Source organism: Chrysochloris asiatica, unplaced genomic scaffold, assembly GCF_000296735.1.
Source record: "Chrysochloris asiatica unplaced genomic scaffold, ChrAsi1.0 scaffold00007, whole genome shotgun sequence".
In the NCBI taxonomy this organism is placed as follows: domain Eukaryota; kingdom Metazoa; phylum Chordata; class Mammalia; order Afrosoricida; family Chrysochloridae; genus Chrysochloris; species Chrysochloris asiatica.
The window spans coordinates 7,155,329-7,178,467 of NW_006408525.1; the positions used below are offsets into that span (position 1 = coordinate 7,155,329).

General features: G+C 39.4%; 1 protein-coding gene across 2 annotated transcripts in view; it reads left to right on the plus strand.

Annotated features, from left to right (window-relative positions):
* The first annotated feature begins 535 nt into the window (after positions 1–535).
* The window catches only part of BCAS3 (breast carcinoma amplified sequence 3), a 701,971-nt gene continuing 679,367 nt past the window's right edge, over positions 536–23,139 (plus strand). For both annotated transcript variants that reach the window (XM_006832356.1, XM_006832357.1), the window contains exons 1-4: positions 536–638; positions 2,467–2,554; positions 5,590–5,644; positions 13,249–13,324. In XM_006832356.1, the coding sequence (XP_006832419.1) occupies positions 2,484–2,554; positions 5,590–5,644; positions 13,249–13,324 (202 nt within the window). In that variant the 5' untranslated portion in view covers positions 536–638; positions 2,467–2,483. The remainder of the gene's footprint in view (positions 639–2,466; positions 2,555–5,589; positions 5,645–13,248; positions 13,325–23,139) is intronic.

Below are 23,139 nucleotides of genomic sequence, written 5' to 3' on the forward strand. Positions count from 1 at the left end.
CTCAGAAGTACCCTTCCTTGGCTCCAGGGTTGCCCACAGGGTCAAACCGGTCTAGGCTCCCGGAAGGTAAACACATCGAAAAAGGCGGGGCAGTAGGCGGGCTCGGGATGAGTGGTCAACTAAAAGTGATTGGCAGCTGCCATGTCCACGTGCTTTGAGCTTCGAACCAGCTGTCGCGAGAATTTGATGTAAACAGACCAGTCCTCCTGTCCTCTCCGGCTTTAGGCTTGAGACGTTTGGGTAAGGTGGACAGGAACGTGGAGCATGTTAATTTTTTTAAAAAGCAACTAAGGTGCCGTCTGCAAAGAAAATAGGCATGTTTGTAACTCCTCCCCACCTGCTTGCGATTACAACCGAACCTGACAGCTCGGCTTCACCCGAACTTACATACTGTTTTGTTTTTCTCCCAACCCGAGTCTATTGGATAAATTCAAGAGGCAGGTACGCCTCTTTCTACTTGCTGGTTGGCGAAGCTGACCTCCAAGGGCGGTGCCCGACATTAGCGAGTTTGCTTCTGGGATTGGCTACAAAGGTAGTTCCGCTGAGGCGTGGTAGGAAGTGGTAGCCGTCAATCATAAAGAGGAGACTCCAAACACTGAGCCTTGAGCTGGAGAACAGCGTTTACCGGCGGGCGGCCGGTGAGAGGGCTGGTGGGGCTGTGGCTTTGGGGAGGCTTTGGAGGACGAGGGGACAGGCAGCATGAAGGCAGAGGTTTGGCTGGCAGGAATTCGATGTGGGAGAGGTGTCAAGATTAGAAGAGAGGGGGAAGGGCAGAGGGCGGCCGGGGGCAGTGGTTGCTCCTCGGTGGAGGTTAAGTGGGTGGAGGTGTGCAAAGTGTGTTTTAGGAAAGTCGGGCCCGAGAGGCTGGAGAAGATCATCTTCAGGAGACAGGATCTTTAAAAGACAGGGTTTGGCAGACTCATTCGGGAAAGAAAGGGTGGAGTGAAAATGAGAGGACGGTACCCCCTGAGGGTTTAGCTGGGCAGTTGTTAAGTGCTGTCTCGCAGGTTCCAAGTCACAGAATGAAACACTGTCTGGTCCTAAACCATCCTTACCATCGTTGCTATGCTTGAGCCCATTGTTGTAGCCACTGTCAATCCATAGCGTTGAGGGTCTTCCTCTTTTTAGCTGAACCCCACCCAGGCATGATGGTCCTTTGTGATAACATGGCCAAAGTATGTGAGATGAAGCTTTGCCATTCTCTCTTCTAAGGAGCATTTTGACTGTACTTCTTCCAAGTTAATTATTTTTCAAGCAGTCCATTGTTGTTAAGTACCGTGGAGTCGATTCCGACTGTAAATCTTTACGGGAGCAGAAAACCTCATCTTTCTCCCGCAGTTTCAAACTGCTGACCTTGAGGTTAGCAGCCCAATTCGTAACCACTACGCTACCAGCGCTCCTTAAGCAGTCCATAGTATATTCAATATTCATTGCCAACACCATAATTCAAAGGGATCAATTTTTCTTCCATCTTATTGTCCGACTATAGTTGAAACAAAAGATGATGTTTTGGTTGTAGGAAATCGGGTTGACCAGTTTGGGGGTTTTCAAATAAGGTACTACATGGTAATTATGTTTTGAGGAGCTTTTAAGATTAGTTCCAGGCGGTGGGCTACTCTGAATCCTGTAAGATAATGCTGTCAATTCTTTTATATTAAGTAGACTTTTAATGCTATTTAAAATGCTTAAGTTAATTCAGAACATTTCAGTGATTCTGACATTCAAGGATCAGAATTTAGTGTGTGGTGACAGGAAAGGATAAGGGACTTCTATCATATAAGTGCTTGTTGAGACTCCAGTGATTGAGTTACAATGTTGTTAAGTGCCCTGGAGTTGGTTCTGACTCATAGCGACCATGTATAGGGTTTCCAAGGAGTGGCTGGTGGGTTGAATTGCTGACCTTTTGGTAAACAGTCCTGAGCTCATCATGCAGCACCACACCAGGGGTTATAATAGCATGAGGTTAAAAATACTGAAAAAAATCCTACTTGGGTATTGGTCATCAGTCTTACTCATGAATTCAGAACAGATTTAGTTGAAAGGTAGAGTGATTTTGCTGGCGGTATTTGAAATACTGTACCATGTCCTGTTTCACTTTCTCAACATAAAATGTCATTCACTAATTTCTCTAATTTTGGCTCACAAAGGTAGCACATATGGTGTCATATGTGATCCTGTGCCAAACTTCCCATGATCTGATTTCTAGTTTACATTAACAGTAAAGCAGACCATCAAGAATCTTAAATAGTTTTATGGTTCTGAGACCTGGTCCTATATTAAAACCTAAGCGTAATTTGAGAGAAAATTGTATCTACTTCCTCTTTCACTCTTTCTGGTGTAATATCAATTGCTGGTAAAGTAATTTACATCTTAGGCTTTCTTTATTCCCAGAGCTCTAATGAGTTGTCATCAGCCTTTATTTCCATACCCAAAATGATCCATTATCTCTTTTTCTTCTTGAAACAGGTTTTGTGAATGAAGCTATGGCTACAGATTCCCCTAGAAGGCCCAGTCGTTGTACTGGGGGAGTTGTGGTTCGTCCCCAGGCTATCACGTAAGCACATTATAGAGAGAGTTGAAATGATTATTCAGAATAAAATACTTGAGTTGCCTTTTTCAACACTGCTTAGTTTTGTAAAATTAAACAATTGTGTTTTGGGTTTGTGTGCTAATGACATGAGCACATTTTGTTAGATCTTTTAGATTTTGGCTTTATAAAAGATAAGCAATTATCGATACCAAGGCCAAATTAGAGGACTAAACACACAATGTATTTTGCACGTTGATGGAATGCATGAAAACCTCTTTGCTGAATCCTAAAGAAGAGTTACTTTTCACACTATACATTTAATGAATTAGTGAGTAATTAAATTAATTTAATGTGTCAGAGTCTATATTAAAAAATGAAATAAGACAGGTTATACAGTTGTTTTGTGGCGCACAGATATATATTTATGTATATGATTACTAGATTGTAATATAAAATTAATTTTTTCCTCTAAGTCTCAGTAAGTCATAGAGAGTATATTTTTGTATTTCAGTTACTGCTTGACAAAGTGTATCTACATCTTTCTAGGAATTTACAATCTAATGTGGCCTTAAGAGAGGAGCACTGGAAATCACATTGCTGTTGTTAAGTACCTTTGAGTCAGTTCTGACTCTTAGCGACTCTGTATAGAGTTTCCATGGAGCAGCTGGTGGGTTTGAATTGCTGACCTTGTGGTTAGCTGTCCAGTGGTTGTCTTATAATGCCACACCAGGATTCCTGAAATCATGATAATCCCTAAATATAGAATGCTAATAAAATGACAAGAGAATTGAGACGAGAGTATTTTAGTTGGATGATTAGAAAAGGTTGTATTATGAAGATAACATTTATATTGTACAGTTAAAGGCCAATTGAATTTGGGCACTTCACATCAAGGGTACATTTTAGGCTAAAAGAATGGCATAAACAGAAGTCTAAAAGGCAGGGTATTTTCATACATATAATGAAGCCATGATATCAGGAAGTTTACCTATATAAGAAGACCCTAGCTAAGGAGGTGAAACTTGCTTTATGCCATTTAAAATGCTGTTAGGAAAATTGTAGCATTTTGAGTTATTTCCCTGAGGCAGTTTAGCATGTTAAACAAAGATTGCCTTCCCAGACTCTATGCGTAGTACAATGTTTACTGTAATACTTCTTTTTTTCCTCCTGCATTTGCCAGGATGGTATTTCTTTGTTAAGGATGGTACATGCACCAAGTTAAGCACATTATTAGTTGTGAATTGGGTGCTATTTTTAATCTTCATTTTACAGATGAGAAAATCAAAGCAGAGTAAAAGTAAGTTGTTCTTGGTTACATAGTCAAGAAATGTTGCTGGTATCAAACCTGGGCAGCTCCTCTCCAGAATCTGTTCTGCAAACCACGATTCCATGCTGCCTCACCATATGGTGTTCATAATGTAATGCATTTTGTTATGCAATACACAATTGTAGTGTGTTTTCATTTTTTATCTTTCACTCATGCAATATTTTTTAAACAAAAAATTCTTGAGCATCTACTCTTTACTAAAGTATTGGCTTATAGATTCTGGAGATACAAAGTAAATATGTGAGATGGGTTCCTTCCTGTAATGGATTTACATTTTAGTGGGGTAAGCAAATAAGTAAGCAAGTAAACAATTAAAGTAATTACAGGTCCTGACCAGAGCATAATGTGCTGTGGTAGAGAAAGACATGAAGTGTCAGGCAAGGCCTTTCTGAAGAAGTAACACTGAAGCTTGAGATCTGAAAGGAAGGAGAGTATGGGAAGGAACAATCTAGACAGAAAGAAAGCTATTGTAAATGTCTTCACTCAAAGAAGAACATGGTGTATTTCAGGGACTGAAATGGTGTGTGACTAAAACAGTAAAGCGAGTGGCAAAAAAATAGGTTGGAGAGGTAGGCCTCTATCAGTTTTTGTAGTTCTCTGGGGTATGTTGGGAAGTACAGTGGCTCCATATGGTAAGAACTGGGCTGCGAACCACAAGATTTCATAGTTTTTGAGCCTACCAGCAGCTCTGCAGGAAAAAGATGAGGTTTTCCTGTCCCACAAAGATTTTTAAAAGCCTTGGAAACCGTATACAGGGTAGCTATGAGTCAGAACAGACTCGAAGACACTTAGTAACAACAATAAGGCATCTTGGGAGCTCCTTGGCTATATAAGATAAGCAATGGACTACAAACCACAAGGTCAACAGTTTGAGCCCACTAGCCACTCTGCAGGAGAAAGATGAGGCTTTCTGGCCCCACAAAGATTTAAAGCCTCAGAAAACCTTCTACAGGGTCGCTGTGAGTTGAAACTGACTAGATAGCACTTAACAACAAAGTCATGCTACTTCTTTATTCTTAACTAGGATTTAGGAAAATTCACATTATCTTCTTTAAATGTACTTTTTTCCATCACTCTTAAAATGAATTTGATTTGGTATTTTGAAGAATTTGTTTTTTTCTATATGTCTGATATTTATTTACTTCCCATTAAAAGAGATCTTAATTTAGGGTCTTTAGCAGTATTAATTGTTTTCCCTTCACTTTGATGCATTTTAATATTTTCTGATGCCTTGTCTATGTCACATTAGGTGGGGATCTTTAAATGACTCATTCTAATGCCTATACCTGCAACAACATACAAGTTGACCTTGCTCCATACAGATTAAGGACTAGATTCACAACCAATTTAAAGGCAAGATCACTAAATACTGAGTCATTAGCAGTAGTGTTTCTTGCTCTACCTAGGACATTCTTCTGTTCTGACTCAAGAGGAAGGTCCTGCCTTCTTAGCAATGTCTTTTGTTCTTACTTCTTCAATTATGAGTTAGAAGTTATCTCTCTGAAATTAGGAGGAAAAAGAGAGATCCTAGTACCAGGTCATTTGCAGGTAGTATCATCAACAAACGCTCATGACACTAGAAAGCAGATAAAAGAGAATGATCAGGTGATAGAGGTGACCCTTTTCCCCTTGTTTTAGTACATGATCAGTGGGATTCATAGATAGAGCTTAGCTGTGCACTGGTCTGTCTTAAGCTGCCATGTTAATTTTTCTCCACTTCATCCTTTTCCAGAGAGCAGTCCTACATGGAAAGTGTTGTGACTTTTCTACAGGATGTTGTGCCACAGGTAAGTCAGTACCACACATGGCTTTTTTGTTTGCCCAGGGGAGCTCTGGAATGTTCTGTTTTCTCAACTTGACCTTAGTATCAGTTTTTAGAAAGGCTTTTTTGATGTTTTTGGCATCCGGGGCATTCACAGAGTAGAACTCTAGTTGCTATTGTGTAGTTTGCCTTGATTTTGTGCCGACAGTGGCACAACTAAGATTTCTTAAGACTTGCTCTCTTAGGAGACATTGAGGTGCGAAGTTATTGAGAGATGGGACTTGGGACTCTCCGTTGTTGTTGGGTGCCATTGAATGAGTCCGCTTCAATTTCTATTAGTGAGCCCAGGGGACAGTAGCACTGTCCTGTTGCGTTTTCTTTGCTGTCATCGTGACAGCAGATTGCTACCCAGGTTTTTTTCTCCCGTGGAATCACTGGATAGTTTCAAATTACCGACCTTTTGAGTCAGCAGCCAAGTGCTTAGCCATCGCACCCCCAGGGCGCCTTTGGGACTCCATTGTTGTTAAGTGCCATTGAATCAGTTCTGACTCATTGTGACCCTGTATAGGGTTTCTGAGGAACAGCTGGTGAATTTGAGTTGCCAACCTTGTGCTTCAAACCAACCTTCAGGCAAATGCGTATCCTGCAGCACCACACCAGGACTCCGCCCCAAAATATGCAATGCTTCACGAATTTGCTTGACTCTAGTTAGGTTCTATTTCTATTTGGGACTCTTGCTGTTGTTGTTGTTAAGTGCCGTGGTGTCGATCCTGACTCATAGTGACCCAGTATAGAGTTTCCAAGGAGTGGCGGTGAGTTTAAACTGCCAACCTTGCAATTCCAAAATGCCTTTCTTTCTCTTCTAGTTCAGTGTGCCTATCTAAGCACTGTAAGCTCTTTTATTAACCAGGTGTTATACCTAGCCACAAGTCTACCTCTGCTTTCATATCAAACAGAATTTTTATGCCAAACATAAAAATTTGCTACTGTAACTTGTTTTTCCAGTGTAGGTGGTTTCTGTCTTTTCTGGTGGTGGAAATTATAGGGCTGTTACATTTCATTTCTTTGAAATTAACCTAAATTGCATATGTATGTGTATTTTACATTTCTACTCCCATAAAGCATTTTTACCCTGAGCTGGGTAAGATGTTCATCAAGTGAGTAAAGATTTCAGTCCTTTTTATAGTCTTTTTATAGTCCTCTCACTTGAATGTGGGAATAAAGAATGCAAGCAGCTCTTCTCGGATCCTCTTCAGTTCACTGTTGCCTCCATAAATCAATCACTTGACACATTTGTTTGGGGGGGAAAAAAAAATTCAGGCCCCACTTTTGGAGAATCTGGCTGAGTAGGTTGGAGGTGGCATCCAGTAGCTGGGTCTATAGGAAGGGTCTCAGGTGATTCTAGTGAAATGGAATCTTTGGGAAATACTCTTCTAGTGAACCCCTCAAGAGAGAGGTTTTGGTGTTTTCTCCTTGGTAATGACAGTCTCCTCCAACTTCTGTGATGTGTGTAACTGCATTCTTGAAAGATGGCATTCATAGTTCCAGGGCCGTAGCTGTATGGGAGAGTCCTAGAAAAGTCTGAAGTCTAGAGTTCAGCTGTATTAAACAAACTGTGTTCCTCAAACAAGGGAAGGTGTCAGGGAATATTGGTGTTGTGGTCAGTTAGAAAATAGGTAGGTCGGCCACAGTGACATCAGCAGTGGGGCATAAAAGGAAAAACGAATATGTTCCTTTCTGGTTAAGGTGGGAATACTGCTTGTATTTAGAGAATTATCAGTAAATATTACACATGATTAAACAGATAAAATATTTAATTGCTAAGAGAATGCAGAGCTAAGAAAGAAGTGAACGAGTGAGGTTCCTAAGGAGGTTTAGATGTTGAATTGGTAGAAATGAATGGACAGGCTGGCTATTTGATGTGAAGGAAACTGACTAACTAGATACTGGGTATGACAAGCAAGAGGACTGCCGTGATGGTAGAGCATGGTGTTCTCTACACAAAGAATATAATTGGGGGCTGAAATCCAATTTGTTCTCCTCTGCAAACTGCTTCCCTTTCTTAAACCCTGGATTTTGCCTTGAAGCTGCATCTCCAAGTAAGGAGTCTTTTTTAGGTAATTTGTCTGCTCCCAGAGGGCCCCTTGGAGTCCTGGTGTGGCGCTGTGGGTTAATGCGCCAGACTGCAAATCCGTTTGAACTGCAAGGTTGGCGGTTCAAGCTCACCAGCTGCTCCTCGGATACCCTATACAGGGTCCCTATGAATCGGAACCAACTCGATGGCACTTAACAACAACAGCAGAGGGCTCCTTTATTAAATTTTACAAAGGTACCTTTTGTGCTGGTTCTAACCCTGTGTTGCAAGCAGTTCTTTTTGGCCTGAGGAGAGAGGCTATGGCCAGAGGCATTGAGGAGTAGTTGGAGAAATTGCTACTGGATCAACAATACCAGCAGACTGAGTAATTTCTATTAGGTAGAGAAGGGGGGGTGCGGCTGCTAAAACTGATAGGGTAAAAGTCCTAGGAGCTAAGAGATGCATTTTTATACATTTTTATGCATTAGAAAGATGATGACAGGCTATATAAGTGACTGATGATTTGGACTAGTATCAAAATTATGAATTTTTTAAAGTAAAGTTGTAGGCATAGATATGACAGAGTATTCATTCAACTCTTGTATGTAAGACGTTATTGTAGTCGATGAGGAAAGAAACCAACACTTCTGGCAGCAGTCATTTAATTGAGCACACGTTAGGATCAGGCATTGTGCTTCTAGTACAGGGATCCGCCAGCTCTTCTGTACAGGGCCAGATAGTAAATATTTTAGACTTTGCATGAGTTCGTAAAATGTCTGTCACAACTACTCACCTCTGCTGTTTATGTAAACGAATGGGTGTTGGACCAGGTTTGGTGCTCCATGGTTTAGTAGAATTGATGTACAGCTGAAATGTATGGCCAAATAATAACTACATACTAAAGGTGTAAGCAGCGTTCCATGGGAGCATATGGGATTGTTATTTGCCCTCAAGTCAGCTCTGACTCACAGCACCATATGTATAACAGGACATAGCCTTGCTGGTCTTGTGAAATCTTGATTGTTGGTATGTCTGAGTCCATTTTTATCATTGTGTTAATCCATTTCATTGAGGGTTTCTCTGTTTTCTCTGACTCTGCTTTATCAAGCACAATGGGTTTTTGTTGTAGTTGTTAGATGCCATCGAGTTGGTACTGACTCATAGCGACCTTATGTACAATCGAATGAAACCCTTCCCAGTTGTACGCCAGCCTCATAATCATTGCTACACTTGAGCCTATTGCTGCTACCTCTGTGCCAATCCATCTCGTTGGGGGTCTTCCGCTTTTTTTGGACTCTCCACTTTACCAAGCATGATGTCCTTTTCCAGGGATGGATCCTTCCTGATAATATGTCCAAAGTATGTGAAATGAAGTTTGGCCTTGCAGATTTCTAGGCAGCAGATTTGTTTGTTCTTTTGGCAGGTCTTGGCACGTCTAATATTCTTCTCCAACACTATGACTCAAATGCATCAGTTCTTCTATGGGCTTCCTTATTCATTGTCCAACTTTCACAAGCATATGAGGCTCTTGAAAATACCATGGCTTGGGTCAGGCACACCTTTGTCCTCAAACTGACGTCTTTGCTCTTCAACACTTTAAAAAGATCTTGTGTAGCAGATTTGACCAATGCAGTTCATCGTTTGATTTCTTGACTGCTGCTTCCATGAGTATTGATGATTGATCCGAGCAAAATGAAGTCTTTGATAACTTCAGTCTTTTTTTTTTTTTTTCATTTATCTTCATGCTATTTATTGGTCCAGTGGTAAGGATTTTTGTTTCTTTACACTAAAGTGCAACCCATACCGAAGGCTGTGGTATTTGATCTTCATCAGTAAGTATTTTAAGCCCTCTTTGCTTTCAACAAGCAAGCAAGGTTGTATCATCACAGGTTGATAATGAGTCTCCCTCCATTGTTGATGTCACATTCTTTTTCATATAATTCAGCTTCTCAGATTATTTGCTCAATGTACAGACTGAATAAGTATGGTGAAAGAATACAACTTTGGCATACTCCTTTCCTGATTTTAAACTGTTCAGTGTTCCCTTGTTCTCTTCTGACAACTGCCTCTTGGTCTATGTACAGGTTCTTCATGAGCACAATTAAGTGTTCCAGAATACTCATTCTCTGCAATGTTATCCATAGCTTTTCATTATCTGCACAATTGAAAGTTTTTGCATAGTTAGTAAAACACGGGTAAGCATCTTTCTGGTGTTGTTTACTTTCAGCCAAGACCCATTGTTGACAATGATGTCTCTCATTTCCCATCATCTTCTGAATCTGGCTTGTCTGACAGTTCCCTGTCAATGTACTTTTGCAGTTATTTTTGAATTATCGTTAGCAGAGTTTTACTTGCATGGGAGATTAATGATATTGTCCAATGTTTACACTTTGCATGAGTCACCTCTTTTTGGAATGGGCACAAATATGAATCTCTTGCAATCAGTTGGCCAGGTAACTGTCTTCCAGATTTCTTGGTATAGAAGAGTGAGTGCCTCCAGTGCTGCATCAGTTTGTTGAAATATTTCAATTTGTATTCCCTCAATTCCTGGAGCCTTGTTTTTGGCCAGTGCTGTCTGTGCACCTTGTACTTCTTCCTTCAGTACCATCAGCTCTTGGTTGTATGTTACATCTTGAAATGGTTGAACATCGACCATTTCTTTTTGGTACAGTGACTCTGTATTTCTCCATCTTCTTTTGATTCTTTCTGCAACATTCAGTATTTTGCCCATGTTGTTGTTGTTAGGTGCCATCGAGTCGGTACCAACCTATTGTGATCCTGTGCACAACAGAACAAAACACTGGACCAACCTCACAATCATTGCTACACCTGAGCCCATTGCTGCTGCCACTGTGCCAGTCCATCTCGTTGGGGGTCTTCCTCATTTTCTCCAACCCTATAATTTACCAAACATGATATCCTTCTTTAGGAATTGGTCCCACCTGATAATATGTCCAAAGTATGAGAGACGAAGTCTGGCTATCCTGGCTTCCAAGGAGCACTCTGGCTATACTTCTTCCAACACAGATCTGTTTGTTCTTTTGGCAGTCCATGGCACTTTGAATATTCTCCTCCAACACCATAACTCAGATGCATCAACTCTTCTATGGTCGTCCATATTCACTGTCCAACTTTTGCATGCATATGAGGTTATTGAAAATACCATGGCTTGGGTCAGGCGCACCTTAGTCCTCAAACTAACATCTTTGACTACTTCAATCTTTTCTCCATTTATATGGATGTTGTTTATTGGTCCAGTGGTGAGGCTATTTGTTTTCTTTACATTGAGATGCAACCCATACTAAAAGTTGTGGTCTTTGATCTTCATCAGCAAGTATTTTAAGTCCTCTTTACTTTCATCAAGCAAGGTTGTATCATCTGCAGACTCCATAAGATACTTTTTCTTTAAACCATACTATCATAAGCCTGTCTATTTTTTTTTCGTTTTTTTAACTTTTTGTTGTAAATTGAGTGAAGGTTTACAGACAGTATCATCAGGTCTTCATTCATCAAGCCTTACACCTTGTTTCATCTCAATGATTATAATCCCCGCCCTACAACATTTACCATTCCCTGTGGCTCCCCATTTACATCTTATATTTCACAAATAAACAAGGCAAAAATATTTTATGTTCACTTACAAAACAGAAAAATATATATTCATTTAAATGTCCAGCCAGCCTCCTGCCCACAGACACACAGCCACTGTCTCTGCTGTGCCGATAAGCCTGTCTTTTGTGAGTTAGTAGACACTGGCCTTGTGTACAATATAGAAATTACAATTTGATAGGGAAATTTAAAGCAGATGGCATAAACAGTTAAATACTCAACTAGTAACCAAAAGACTAGTAGTTCAAATTCACCCTTGGGAGAAAGCTGTGACAGTTTACTTCTACAAGATGACAGCCATTGACAACCTTAGGGAACACAGTTCTATTCTGATACATATGGAGTCGCCATGAGTCAGAATTGACTCCATGGCAACTGGTTTGTTTTTGGTATTGGTGTATAACGAGATTGCCTGGATGGTGCAAACAGTTGGTATTCCTGGTTGCTAATAAAGGTGAAGATTTAAGTCCATCCAGAAGTGCCTCAGAAGATAGGCCTTGCAATCTACTTGCAAAAAATCAGCCATTGAAAACTCAGTGGAGCACAGCACTACTTAAACACATGGCGTTACCATCAGTTGGAGTCAACTCAGTGATTTGGTTTTGGGGTGTAACACAAATTGTGTATGGGATTTTAGCTTTCGTGTGCTTTTGATACGGCTTATATTATATACTACCACTTTCAGTTTGTGATACTGTGGTGGCTTGTGTGTTGCTATGATGCTAAAAGCTATGCCACTGATATTTCAGGTATCAGCAGAGTTACTTGTGATGGCCAGGTTTTAGTGGTGTTTCCAGACTAAGACTAGGAAGGAAGGTCTGGTGATCTCCTTCTGAAATTAGTCACTGAAAACCTATGACTCAGAATAGAATATTGTGCCACGTAGTGGTGGAAGACACTCAGAATACACAGAGGCCTTAAAGAAGGACTTAAGCATGCGAGTGAGCACGAAAATGGGACAAGACCAAGCAGCAGTTTTACTCTGTACCTGCAGCTGCTGGAGTCAGAGCTGATTTGAATGAAGACTGCTATATTAAGTATTTGGTGAACTGAAGTTCCACTGTATAACTAAATTTTTGGGAAAAAAAGTTGCTGCTGTTTTGTGGACTTTCTGAATGCTTCTAAGTTCATACAGTTTCAAAAACCTTTTAAATAAATACATGTGATTTACTGAGAGATGATTCCCTTTGAATACTCGTGGGTACTGATGACGCCTTCCCTAAGGCTTCCCAGACATGTATACTTATCTCTGTGGCCCTTTTGGACTTGCAGAAACTAGCTGATAGGTTGACTCTGGCAGCCAGATAAGAAATGGAAAAAGTAGGACTCTTAAAAAGACTAGGTAAAGTGTTAATTGTCTGATCACAAACCCCTGGCAACTAAGTAGATAAGTACGATCGTTTTCTTTATGTCTTAAGTCTTCATATTTGTGAACAATTTAGGGATGATTTCGTTTTTGTGTACCTTTTGAATTATAGTGATGCTTCCTATAGACTATGGTCATTGCATTTTAGGTTTTGCAATTCCATATATTAGTTAAAAACTTTTTTTTTTTTTTTTTTAAATCAAGGCTACCAGTGTTAGGTTAGAGTCCCAGCTAACTTTCTTTAGAGTAATAATGTTCCAAAATGACTTTACCAAAATCCTAGGAGTTGAGAAACTGGACAGGACGAGGATTGCCTTTATTTCACTCTTTGTTTTGAATATCACTGATATGAACTTCAGAAATACAGTCCTGGTTTGGTGCTGTAGGATAATGCACTGGACCACAAGGTTGGTTTGAACTGCAAGGTCGACAGTTCAAACTCACCAGCTGTTCCTGGGAAACCCTATACTGAGTCTGTATGGGTTGGAACTGACTCGACAGCAGTTAACATTAACAGCAATATTAAAACTATAATTATAAGTAAAGTAACTATATTTAAATGTTTCTGTTTACTCTGCAGGCTTACAGTGGGACACCTTTAACAGAAGAAAAGGAGAAAATAGTCTGGGTCAGATTTGAAAATGCGGATTTAAATGGTACTGTATTTACTTTTGGGGGGACATATAAATTAAATGTTTGGGGTGACCTGATTCTGAATTGCTTCAGTCAGATTATTAGTATTCAAAATGAGTTTATTTTGAATTTGAAAAGTAACATAATCACAGTATGAAAACTTCATTAGAACTAGTAATGCATAAGTCTTAAGTTTAACTATAAGGGTAAGCTATAAATTTTTATTAAGTCCAAGTAATTAAAAAAATTCTTAGAAAATAAGTAATTAATTCTAGTTTGGTCAGTTACTTAGGATTTATAACTGCAAAGTAATCATTGGTGTTGAACCTTCTAGACTTTGAGATGATTTTTTTCTTAATATAATTTGTTAGTACAATGTCTGTAGGTTCTCAGATATATTCCATTAGAGTTCATTAGGGAGTGTGATTAGCCTACCTGTAGTATCATGGTCCGCCACTTGCCTGGCAGTTTGTTGTACTGTGGTGTCTTGCGTTTTGCTGTGATTCTGGAACCTATGTCATGGGTGTTTTAGATGCCAGCAGGGTCACCCATGGTGGACAGGTGAGCTTCCAGACAAAGATAGACCAGGAAGAAGGGGAATTGAACTACTTCTGAATATTTAGTCACTGAAAACTTTATGAATAATAGCAGTGGAACACACTGTCAGCATATGAATGTTGTATATTGAAACATGATGAAGAGCACCAGGATATTGTCACATATAGTGCCAGAAGATGAGCTGCTTCCTCAAAGTAGAGATGACTGCAATGACGCGAATGGAGTAAAGCCCTCGGGACCTTATTTGCTGTTGGTGAACAACTCAAAATGAAAAGAAACAGTTGTAAACATCCATCAATAATTGAAACATGGGATGTATGAAGTATGAATCTAGGAAAACTGGAAATTGTCAAAAATGAAATGCAATATATAAACATTGATATCTTAGGCATAGTGAGCTGAAATGTACTGGTATTGACCATTTAGAATCTGACAATCATATGAGTAACTATGTTGGGATGGACAAATTGAACAGAAATGGTATCGCCTTCATCATCAAAAAGAACATATCAAGATCTGTCTTAAAGTACAACACTGTCTGTGATAGGATAATCATATGTCCACATGAAAAATCAGTTAATACCACTATTATTCAAATTTAAGCACCAACCACTAAAGCCAGTAATGATGAAATTGATGAATTCTACCAGCTTCTTCAGTCTGAAATTGATCAAACATATAATCAAGATGTATTGATAATTACTGGTCAGTGGAATGCAAAGGTTGGAAACAAAGAGGAAGGATTAGTGGTTTGAAAATATGGCCCTAGTGATAGAAACAATACTGTAGATAGCATGGTTCAATTTTGCAAAACCAATGACTTGTCCATTGCAAATACCTTTTTTAAACAACATAAGTGACGACTATACACATGAATCTCACCAAATGGAGAACACAGAAATCAAATGGACTACATCTGTGCAAAGAGATGGTGGAAAAGCTCCATATCATCAGTCAAAACAAGGCTAGGGGCAGACTGTGGATCAGGCCATCAACTGCTCATATACAAATTCAGGCTGAAGCTGAGAAAATTAAAACAAGTTCATGAGAGCCAAAATATGACCTTGAATATATCCCACTTGAATTTAGAGATCATCTGAAGAACAGATTTGATGCATTAGATGCTTAAGACTGAAGACTAGAAGAGTTGTGGGATGACATCAAGAATATTGTACAAGAAGAAAGCAAAGATCATTAAGGAGACAAGAATGAAGGAAAGGCCAAACGGATGTCCGAAGAGACTCTGAGACTTACTTTCCAGTTTAGACATGCTAAAGTAAATGGAAGAAGTGAGGAGGTACAAAGGTGAACAGAAAATTTCAAAAGGCAGCTCGAAAAGACAAAGTCAAATATTATAAGTAAATGTGCAAAGACCTGGAGTTTAAAAACCAAAAGGTAAGAACAGGTTCAGTGTTTCTCAAGCTGAGGAAACTGAAGAAGAAATTACAGCCTCAATTTGAAATATTGAAGAATTCTATCAGCAAAATAGTAAATGATGCAGAAAGCATCAAAAGACGATAGAAGGAATACACAGAGTCACTGTACCAAAAAGAATGGTTGATGTTCAACCATTTGAAGAGATTGCATATGATCAATAGCCAGTGATCCTGAAGGAAGAAGTCCAAGGTGCATTGAAGGCACTGGCAAAGAAAAAAATGATGGAATACAAATTGAAACCTTTCAATAAACTGATGTATCACTGGAGGCACTCATTCATCAATGTCAAGAAATTTGGAAGACAACTACCTGGCCAACTGACTGGATTCCATATTTGTGCCCATTCCAAAGAGAGCTGACCCAGTGGGATCTGGAAATAATCAGACGGTATCATTGATATCGCATGCAAATAAAGTTTTACTAAAGATAGTACAAAAACAGCTGCAACCATGCATTACCAGAGAACTTCCAGAGGTTCAAGCCAGATTCAGAAGAGGATGTGGAACAAGGGATGGCATTGCTGATAGATGGATCTTGGCTAAAAGCAGAGAATATCAGAAAGATGTTTACCTGTGCTTTATTGACTACACAAAGACTTTCGACTGTGTGTATCATGACAAGCTGTGGACAGCTTTGTGAAGAATGTGTATTCTGGAACACTTAATTGTGCTCATGCGGAACCTTTGCATAGACCAGGAGGCAGTTGTTCGAACAGAATAAGGGAACCAAATAGTTTAAAATTAGGAAAGATGTGCAACAGGGTTGTATTCTTTCACTATATTTATTCAATCTGTATGTTGAGAAAATAATCCAAGAAGCTGGGTTATATGAAGCAAAACATGGCATCAGGATTGGAGAAAGATTCATTAACAAACTGCGATAAGCAGATGATATAACCTTGCTTGCTGAAAGCAAAGAAGACTTAAAATACTTACTGATGAAGATCAAAACCCACAACCTTTGGTATGGGTTGCATATAAATGTAAAGAGGACAAAAATCCTCACTACTGAATTACTAAAGAACATCCATATAAATGGAGAAAAGACTGAAGTTGTCAAAAACTTCATTTTGCTTGGATAAACCATCAACACTCATGGAAGCAGCAGTCAAAAAATCAAACAGTGTATTGCATTAGGCAGTTTTGCCACACAAGACCTTTTTAAAGTGTTGAAGAACAAAGATGTCAGTTTGAAAACTAAGGTGCACCTGATCCCAGGCCATGGTATTTTCAGTAACCTCAGATGTTTGTGAAAGTTGGATAGTGAATAAGGAAGACCATAGAAGAATTGATGCATTTGAGTTATGGTGTTGGAGGAGACTATTCAAAGTATCATGGCCTGCCAAAAGAACAAACAGGCTATGTTGGGAGAAATACAGCCAGAGTGCTTCTTGGAATCCAGGATGACTAGACTTCATCTCTTATACTTTGGGCATATTATCAGGTGGAACCACTCCCCGGAGAAGGATATCATATTTAATAAAGTGGAAGGTTGGAGAAAAATAGGAAGACCCCCCAATGAGATGGAATGGCACTGTGGCAGTAGCAATGGTTGTGTGGTTGGCACAGAACCAGGCAGTGTTTTATTCTGTTGTGTATAATTTCGCTATGAGTTGGTACCCATTCAATGGCCGCTAACAACAATACAACAACAGAGTATCCTGGTAGGAGCCCTAGTGGTGCAATGGTTAAGTTTTCAGCTGTGAACTAAAATATTGGTGTTCTGATTCCTCTCGGTGGTGTCACAGAAGAAAGACTAGAGATCTGCTTTGGTAAAGATTATAACCGAGACTACCCTGTGGGACAGTTCTACTCTTTAACACGGGGTCTCTGTGAGTTGAAATTGACTTGCCAGATCCAACAACAACAATGGTGTCATGGTGATGGTTCTCTTTCTGCATTAAGCGTCTGATTTCAGTATATCTTTTTTCTTTTTAAATCTTGATTTTTAGCTTATTTCTTTTGGGATGGAATGCTGAAAATGATCTAAGAAGTAAACAAAGCAGTTTCATATCCTGATTTTGTTTTAAACCCAGATTCTGTACAGATGAGTCTGTGGTTTGTGTGCCCAGGTGGTGGTGATTGTTAGGTGCCATCCAGTTGGTTTTGACTCATAGTCACTCTGTGCTCAGCAGAAGGAAATGCTGTCTAGTCCTGCACCATCCTCACAATGATTATTTTGAGCCCAGTGTTACTGTCAGTCTACTTATTGGGGGTCTTCCTCTCCTTCACTGACTTTCCACTTTACCAAGTGTGATGTCCTTCTCCAGTGACTGGTTCCAAGTTACATCAGTTGAATCAACTGGTTTCCTACAGTTTGACAGCTTTCTAGTCTTTAAGGGAAATTCTGTACTGCACCTGTGATGTCACTTTACATATTCACCAGCTCTTTTGAAAATTTCCCTTGCAAGTGATTGGTTTAAACAAAAAGGGAGATTTTCTTTTTCCTTTTTAGAGATCTACTTGTATACCTGGAAAGAGCAGGGACTTAATGCGTTTATTCTTTCTCCATTACTTATCACTACTTCTCTGAATATTTGCTACTGTTCTTGGATTTTCTTGATGAGGTTGAAACAGTGGTTGTGCAAGGCTGTTTAATCATACCTTCAAAGTTCTTTGATAAAAAAGGAAGCAGTGTTCACTGGAAGACACAGGTGGCTCAGTTTGAGTCACCCGTCCATTGTTGGAATAGTCATTGTAGTAAAAAATGTAATAGTAGAATTGGTTTAGGTGGTTATGTACCTGTCTCTGCTTGGTGGGACAATCAGATCAGGTATCACAAAAAGGTGAGGTTAGAAGTAGGAAGTATGTGAGGGCCATAGAGACAGTAGCTGCTGTAAGTCTCTATGGCTCTAGTGAATTTGGACCCCCATGGCAGCTACCTCCTACACAAATTGATGGCCCACAAGTGCTTCCCGCTCCTTTTCCTCAATGCTGTTTTCCCTTTAACTACAGAATTGCTATGACTTGGAACTGACTCGACGACATGTAATAATAACATTTGCCCTTACCAGCTCCACTCATCTTTCAGATCATTAAAGACACAGAACTTCTCAAGTCTCTGGATCTGTGCACAGGGGTCACTATGACTGAAATGTTTTCTACCTTTTTCTTTTGAGTACATTTTCTAGATGCAATAGAGAAGAAGCAGGTTTAGGAGGGAAAATGCAATTTTCTAGATTTTTAAGGTCCGAGAAGGAAAAAATCCAGTGATTCTCCCCATCAAATGCAAGCAGCATTCGTTGGATAGAGAACGCACTGAATATAGTGATCGGTGACCTTGGCTAAGGAGGTAAGAGTGACAAGGTTTTAAAGGATAGGTGAATCTGAGGAGGACATTTTAGTTCCTAGTTTATATAGGAATGGTAGATATTGCTATGGGAAAGACTAGAATTCATATTTAGGCATGGAATAAGAACAAACAAAACAAAAACAGTAAAGGGGAGAAAGAACAGCCAGGAATAGAAGAGCCATCATATTTAGGGATGGACTAAGGAAAAACCAAAACAAAACAAAAACAGTAAAGGAGAGCAAGAACAGTCAGGGAGAGAAGAGCCAGTAATAGGATGGGAAAGGATGAAAAGACGAAAGTCAAAGAATAAAGATTACTGAACCTAAAACTATGAAATTTGTATTTCAAATTTAAAAGTAATAGTTTAATGGTGAAATAATGAAATCTGCTGTACTACCTTCCAGAGGAAGAAAAATAGTGCAATAAAGTGCCTAAGCAGACAAAATAAGAAAAAGGAAATTTGATTCATGTAATGAACTCAGGAACCTCAGGGAGCATGGCGGCTCCATACGATAAGTACTGAACTGCGACCCACAAGGCCCTCGGTTCAAGCTCACCGGCCACTCTGTGGGGAAAAAAGATGAGGCTTTCTGATCTCTCAAAGATTTAAAGCCTTGGAAACTCTATACAGGGTCGCTATGAGTCAGAACTGACTTAACAGCACTTAACAACAACAATGACCCTTGGTTTTTATATGAGGCAATGAGGCCTTCCCAAAGCACTCACCTGTAATTAAGGTGGTTGTTACGGAGATAGATGACTGTAGGGATGAGATTCAAGAGCCCTAGCCGTCCTTCAGCTCTGAGTGAATTACACCCTATTCGTTTTGTCAGTAAAATGAAGTTAACCCCTGCTGTGCTTATTAAACAGGATTCAGATGTGTCAGATGAGATGATGGACACAGAAGCACTCTGAAAATGTTAACACGGTGTTCCATTGTAAGGGTTAAAGAGAATTGTTCTCAGTGTTTATAATTCTGAATTTTGCTGGATACTGGATCACATGTCATTAGCTTTATAACAGTCAGAAGAAAAAGAATAAAATCCATTCCCACTGCTGTCGATTGAGACGCAGTAGAACTGCACCGTAGGGTTTCCAGGGCTGTGAATCTTTATGGAAGTAGATGGCTGGATCTTTCTCCTGCGGAACAGCTGATGAGTTCTAACTGCTGACCTTTTGGTTTGCAGTGAAGTGCTTTAACCACTGTGCCACCATGGCTCCCCAAAGAAAATAAACATTAAAAAATGACTGATGCTTCTCTGAAGATTTTGATCTTTATCTTGAAGCAACAGGAAGCCAGTAACACAGGGGAAGGAAGGGACAGGCTATGCTGTCATCACTATCCCTGTGGTTTTAGACTGGGAGCGCTGACTCAGGGAGTAGGCTTGGATGCAGGAAGCCAGTTGTGCTTTTAGATGTGGTGTTGTAGTTGGGACAGTGGTGGTGTTGGAATATGAAGTAGGACGAGCTGAGAGCTGTTTAGAAATATGCAAAGTTTGACAGTACGTTTACTGCTACAGGGGAGGAAGAAGGTGGTTTTTAGGTTTGTCAAGTGGGTTGATAATGATTCTATTCATCAAGATAGGAAACTGTGGGAACAGCATGACCTTTGAGTTGAATTTGAGCTGCTACTGAGACATCACAAAAGCCCTGTAGAGGAAGCTATTGAATATACCAGTTTATATTTAAGATACTAGCAGATAGTGTGTAGCATAAGACAGATCCTGTTTCGTTTTTTTTGCATGTGGAAATGCAATTTTTTCAGCACCATTAATTGAAGAGACTTTTCTTTACCCATAAAGTGGACTTGTCACCCTTGTCAAAAATAAGTTGACCATCGATGTGTAAGTTTATTTCTGGACTCTCAAATCCATTCCACTGATCCATATATATTCTTTTTTATTAGAGTCCTGGTATGGTGCTGTGGGTTAATGCTCTGGACTGCATTAACTGCACTTGGTTTGAACCGCAAGGGTGGTGGTTCAAGCTCACCAGCAACTCCTTGGAAATTCTATACAGGGTCGTATAAGTTGGAACTGATTCGACAGCACTTAACAAGAATAACAATTGGTCTGTATACCTGTTGGAATCCTGATATGACACTGTAGGATAAGCATTGGACTCCAAGATCTCTTTAAATCTCAAGGTCCAGTGGTTCAAACTACTAGCTGTTCCTCAGAAACCCTATACAGTGTTGCTATGAAAGTGTTGTTCAACAGCATTGAACAACAACAACATATGTCTGTTGTTATATCAGTATCAGGCTGTTTTGATTGCTGTATCTGTGTGACGTTTTTAGGTGCTGGTGAGTTGATCCCCAGCCATATTAAGCCTGTGCACAACAGAACGAAACGCTGCTCAGCCCTGCGCCATCCTCACAATTTTTATGTGTGAGCCCATTGTTGCAGCCACTGTGTCCATCCATCTTGTTGAAGGTCGTCTTCTTCTTTGCTTACTTTCTACCAAGTATAATATAGTTTTCCAGGGTCTGGTCCCTCCTGATAACATGTCCAAAGCTGTGAGACATGCAGCATTCTGTCTGTAGTTCTTTCAAGACAGATATGTTTGTTCTTCTGGCAGTCCATGGTACTTTTGATATTTTCTCCAGCACCGTAATTCAGATGCATCCACTCTTCTTTGGTCTTCCTTATTCATTGTCCAACTTTCACATGTCTGTGAGACAATTGAAAATACCATAGCTTGGATCTGGTGCACCTTAGTCCCCAGAGTGCACCCGATTTGTCCATTGCAATACACCACTTGATTCTTGACTGCTGCTTCCATGAACATTGACTGGGGATCCAAATAAAATTGAAATCCTTGACAACGTCAATTTTTTCTCAGTTTATTATGCTGTTTTTTATTGGTTCAGTTGTGAGAGATTTTTCTTTACATTGAGTTGCAATCCATAATGAAGGCTGTTTTCTTTGATTTTCATCAACAAGTGCTTCAATTCTTCACTTTCAGCAGCAAAGTTGTGTCATCTGTATATCACAAATTGCAAATGAGTCTTCCTCCAATCCTGATGCTGCATTCTTCTTCATATATTCCAACATCATGGATTATTTGTTCAGCATACAGCTTGATAGTGGTATAGCTAACTGTTTGTTGTTGTTAGTGCCTCGAGTTCCGTCCGACTCATAGAGCCCCTGCTTAGGGTTTTCAAGGCTGTAAATCTTTGTAGGAGCAGAAAGCTTTGTCTTTCTCCCACAGAGCAACTACTGAACTTGAACTGTCAACTTTGTGGCTAGCAGTTCAGTAAGTGTCCTGCAGAGTCACAGTGTGCTCCCAATAAACTATATAGTATATTTTAAAATCAGGAAGTATGAGTCCTTGTACTTTGTTCTTCTTTATTAATATTGTTTTAGCCATTTGAGGCCTCTTGCCATTTCATTTTTTCTATAAAGGAAGCTGTTGGAATTTTGATCAGGTTTGGGTTGAATCTGTAGGTCACTTGAGTACTTTTGGCATCTTAACACTACTAAGTCTTCTAATCCATGTATTTGGAATATCTTTCCATTTGTTTAAGTCTTTTAAAATCTCTTTCAGCAGTGTTTTATAGTTTTCATGGGATAAATCTTTCACATCCCTGGTTAGATTTATTCCTAGAGATTTTATTCTTTTACATGTAGTATGCCTTTAACCTTTTCCTAATAAAGGTGGCTCATGATTAGCAGAGGTTCTTCATTTGATGTAATAAATAAAGTAGGATATGCCTTTTTTATGCTAAATTTTTTTGCATCCTGTTACAGCAGTTGTCTCCTGTACAGAGAGAATGCAGATACTTTTCTATATTGTCTTTCAAAGCTTTGTCATTTAGATCTAAACAATCCCCTAGTAAGGGCTTATTTAATGATTTTTCAAGGCAGAAGGCGCTTGAACATTTTTATGTACTGACTGGAAATACTAAATAGTGAGGTAAGAGTTGAAGGTACCGGATAGAAATGATTGGGAAATGGATCCTGGAAGGTGAGGGAGGATCTAAAGTACAGATGGAAGAGTTGACTTTACACAGAGGGAAGACAAGTGCTTGAAACAGGTTGAAATGACATGAGGATGATATAGATGCAAAAAGATCTTTTGAAACATGAAGTTTCTAGTGTGTCCAGAAGTCTATATTGGATTTATCTGCCTAATTAGAAGGGACTGATTTGGAGGTAGGGCTTAGGTTGGAAGAGGATGAGGATTTAAGGAAGCCGTTAAAGAAGTTGTAGAATATGTTTCAAGAAGCAGAGTATATTTGCCATATAGTTTGCTTGTGTTTTTGAGGATAAATTAAATTACAATGTACTATCTCTGAATGCTGTGTGATTTTTTTCATTTCCCCTAGCAGTAATTGGTTTCCATGGAGCGTACTTGGAGAAAGTAGATAGTTAGATTCATCTAGGATTAAGGTTTTGATATTGGGTGTGATGCAAAGATCCCACAATAAGAAAGAAAAGGATTTATTAGCAGAAGTTATATTAAGTTAGGAAGAGAGTAAATTTAAGATGGAACACAGAGAAGGATATATTCATAGCACAAATGGTTAAGTGATTCTTTTTTTTTTTTT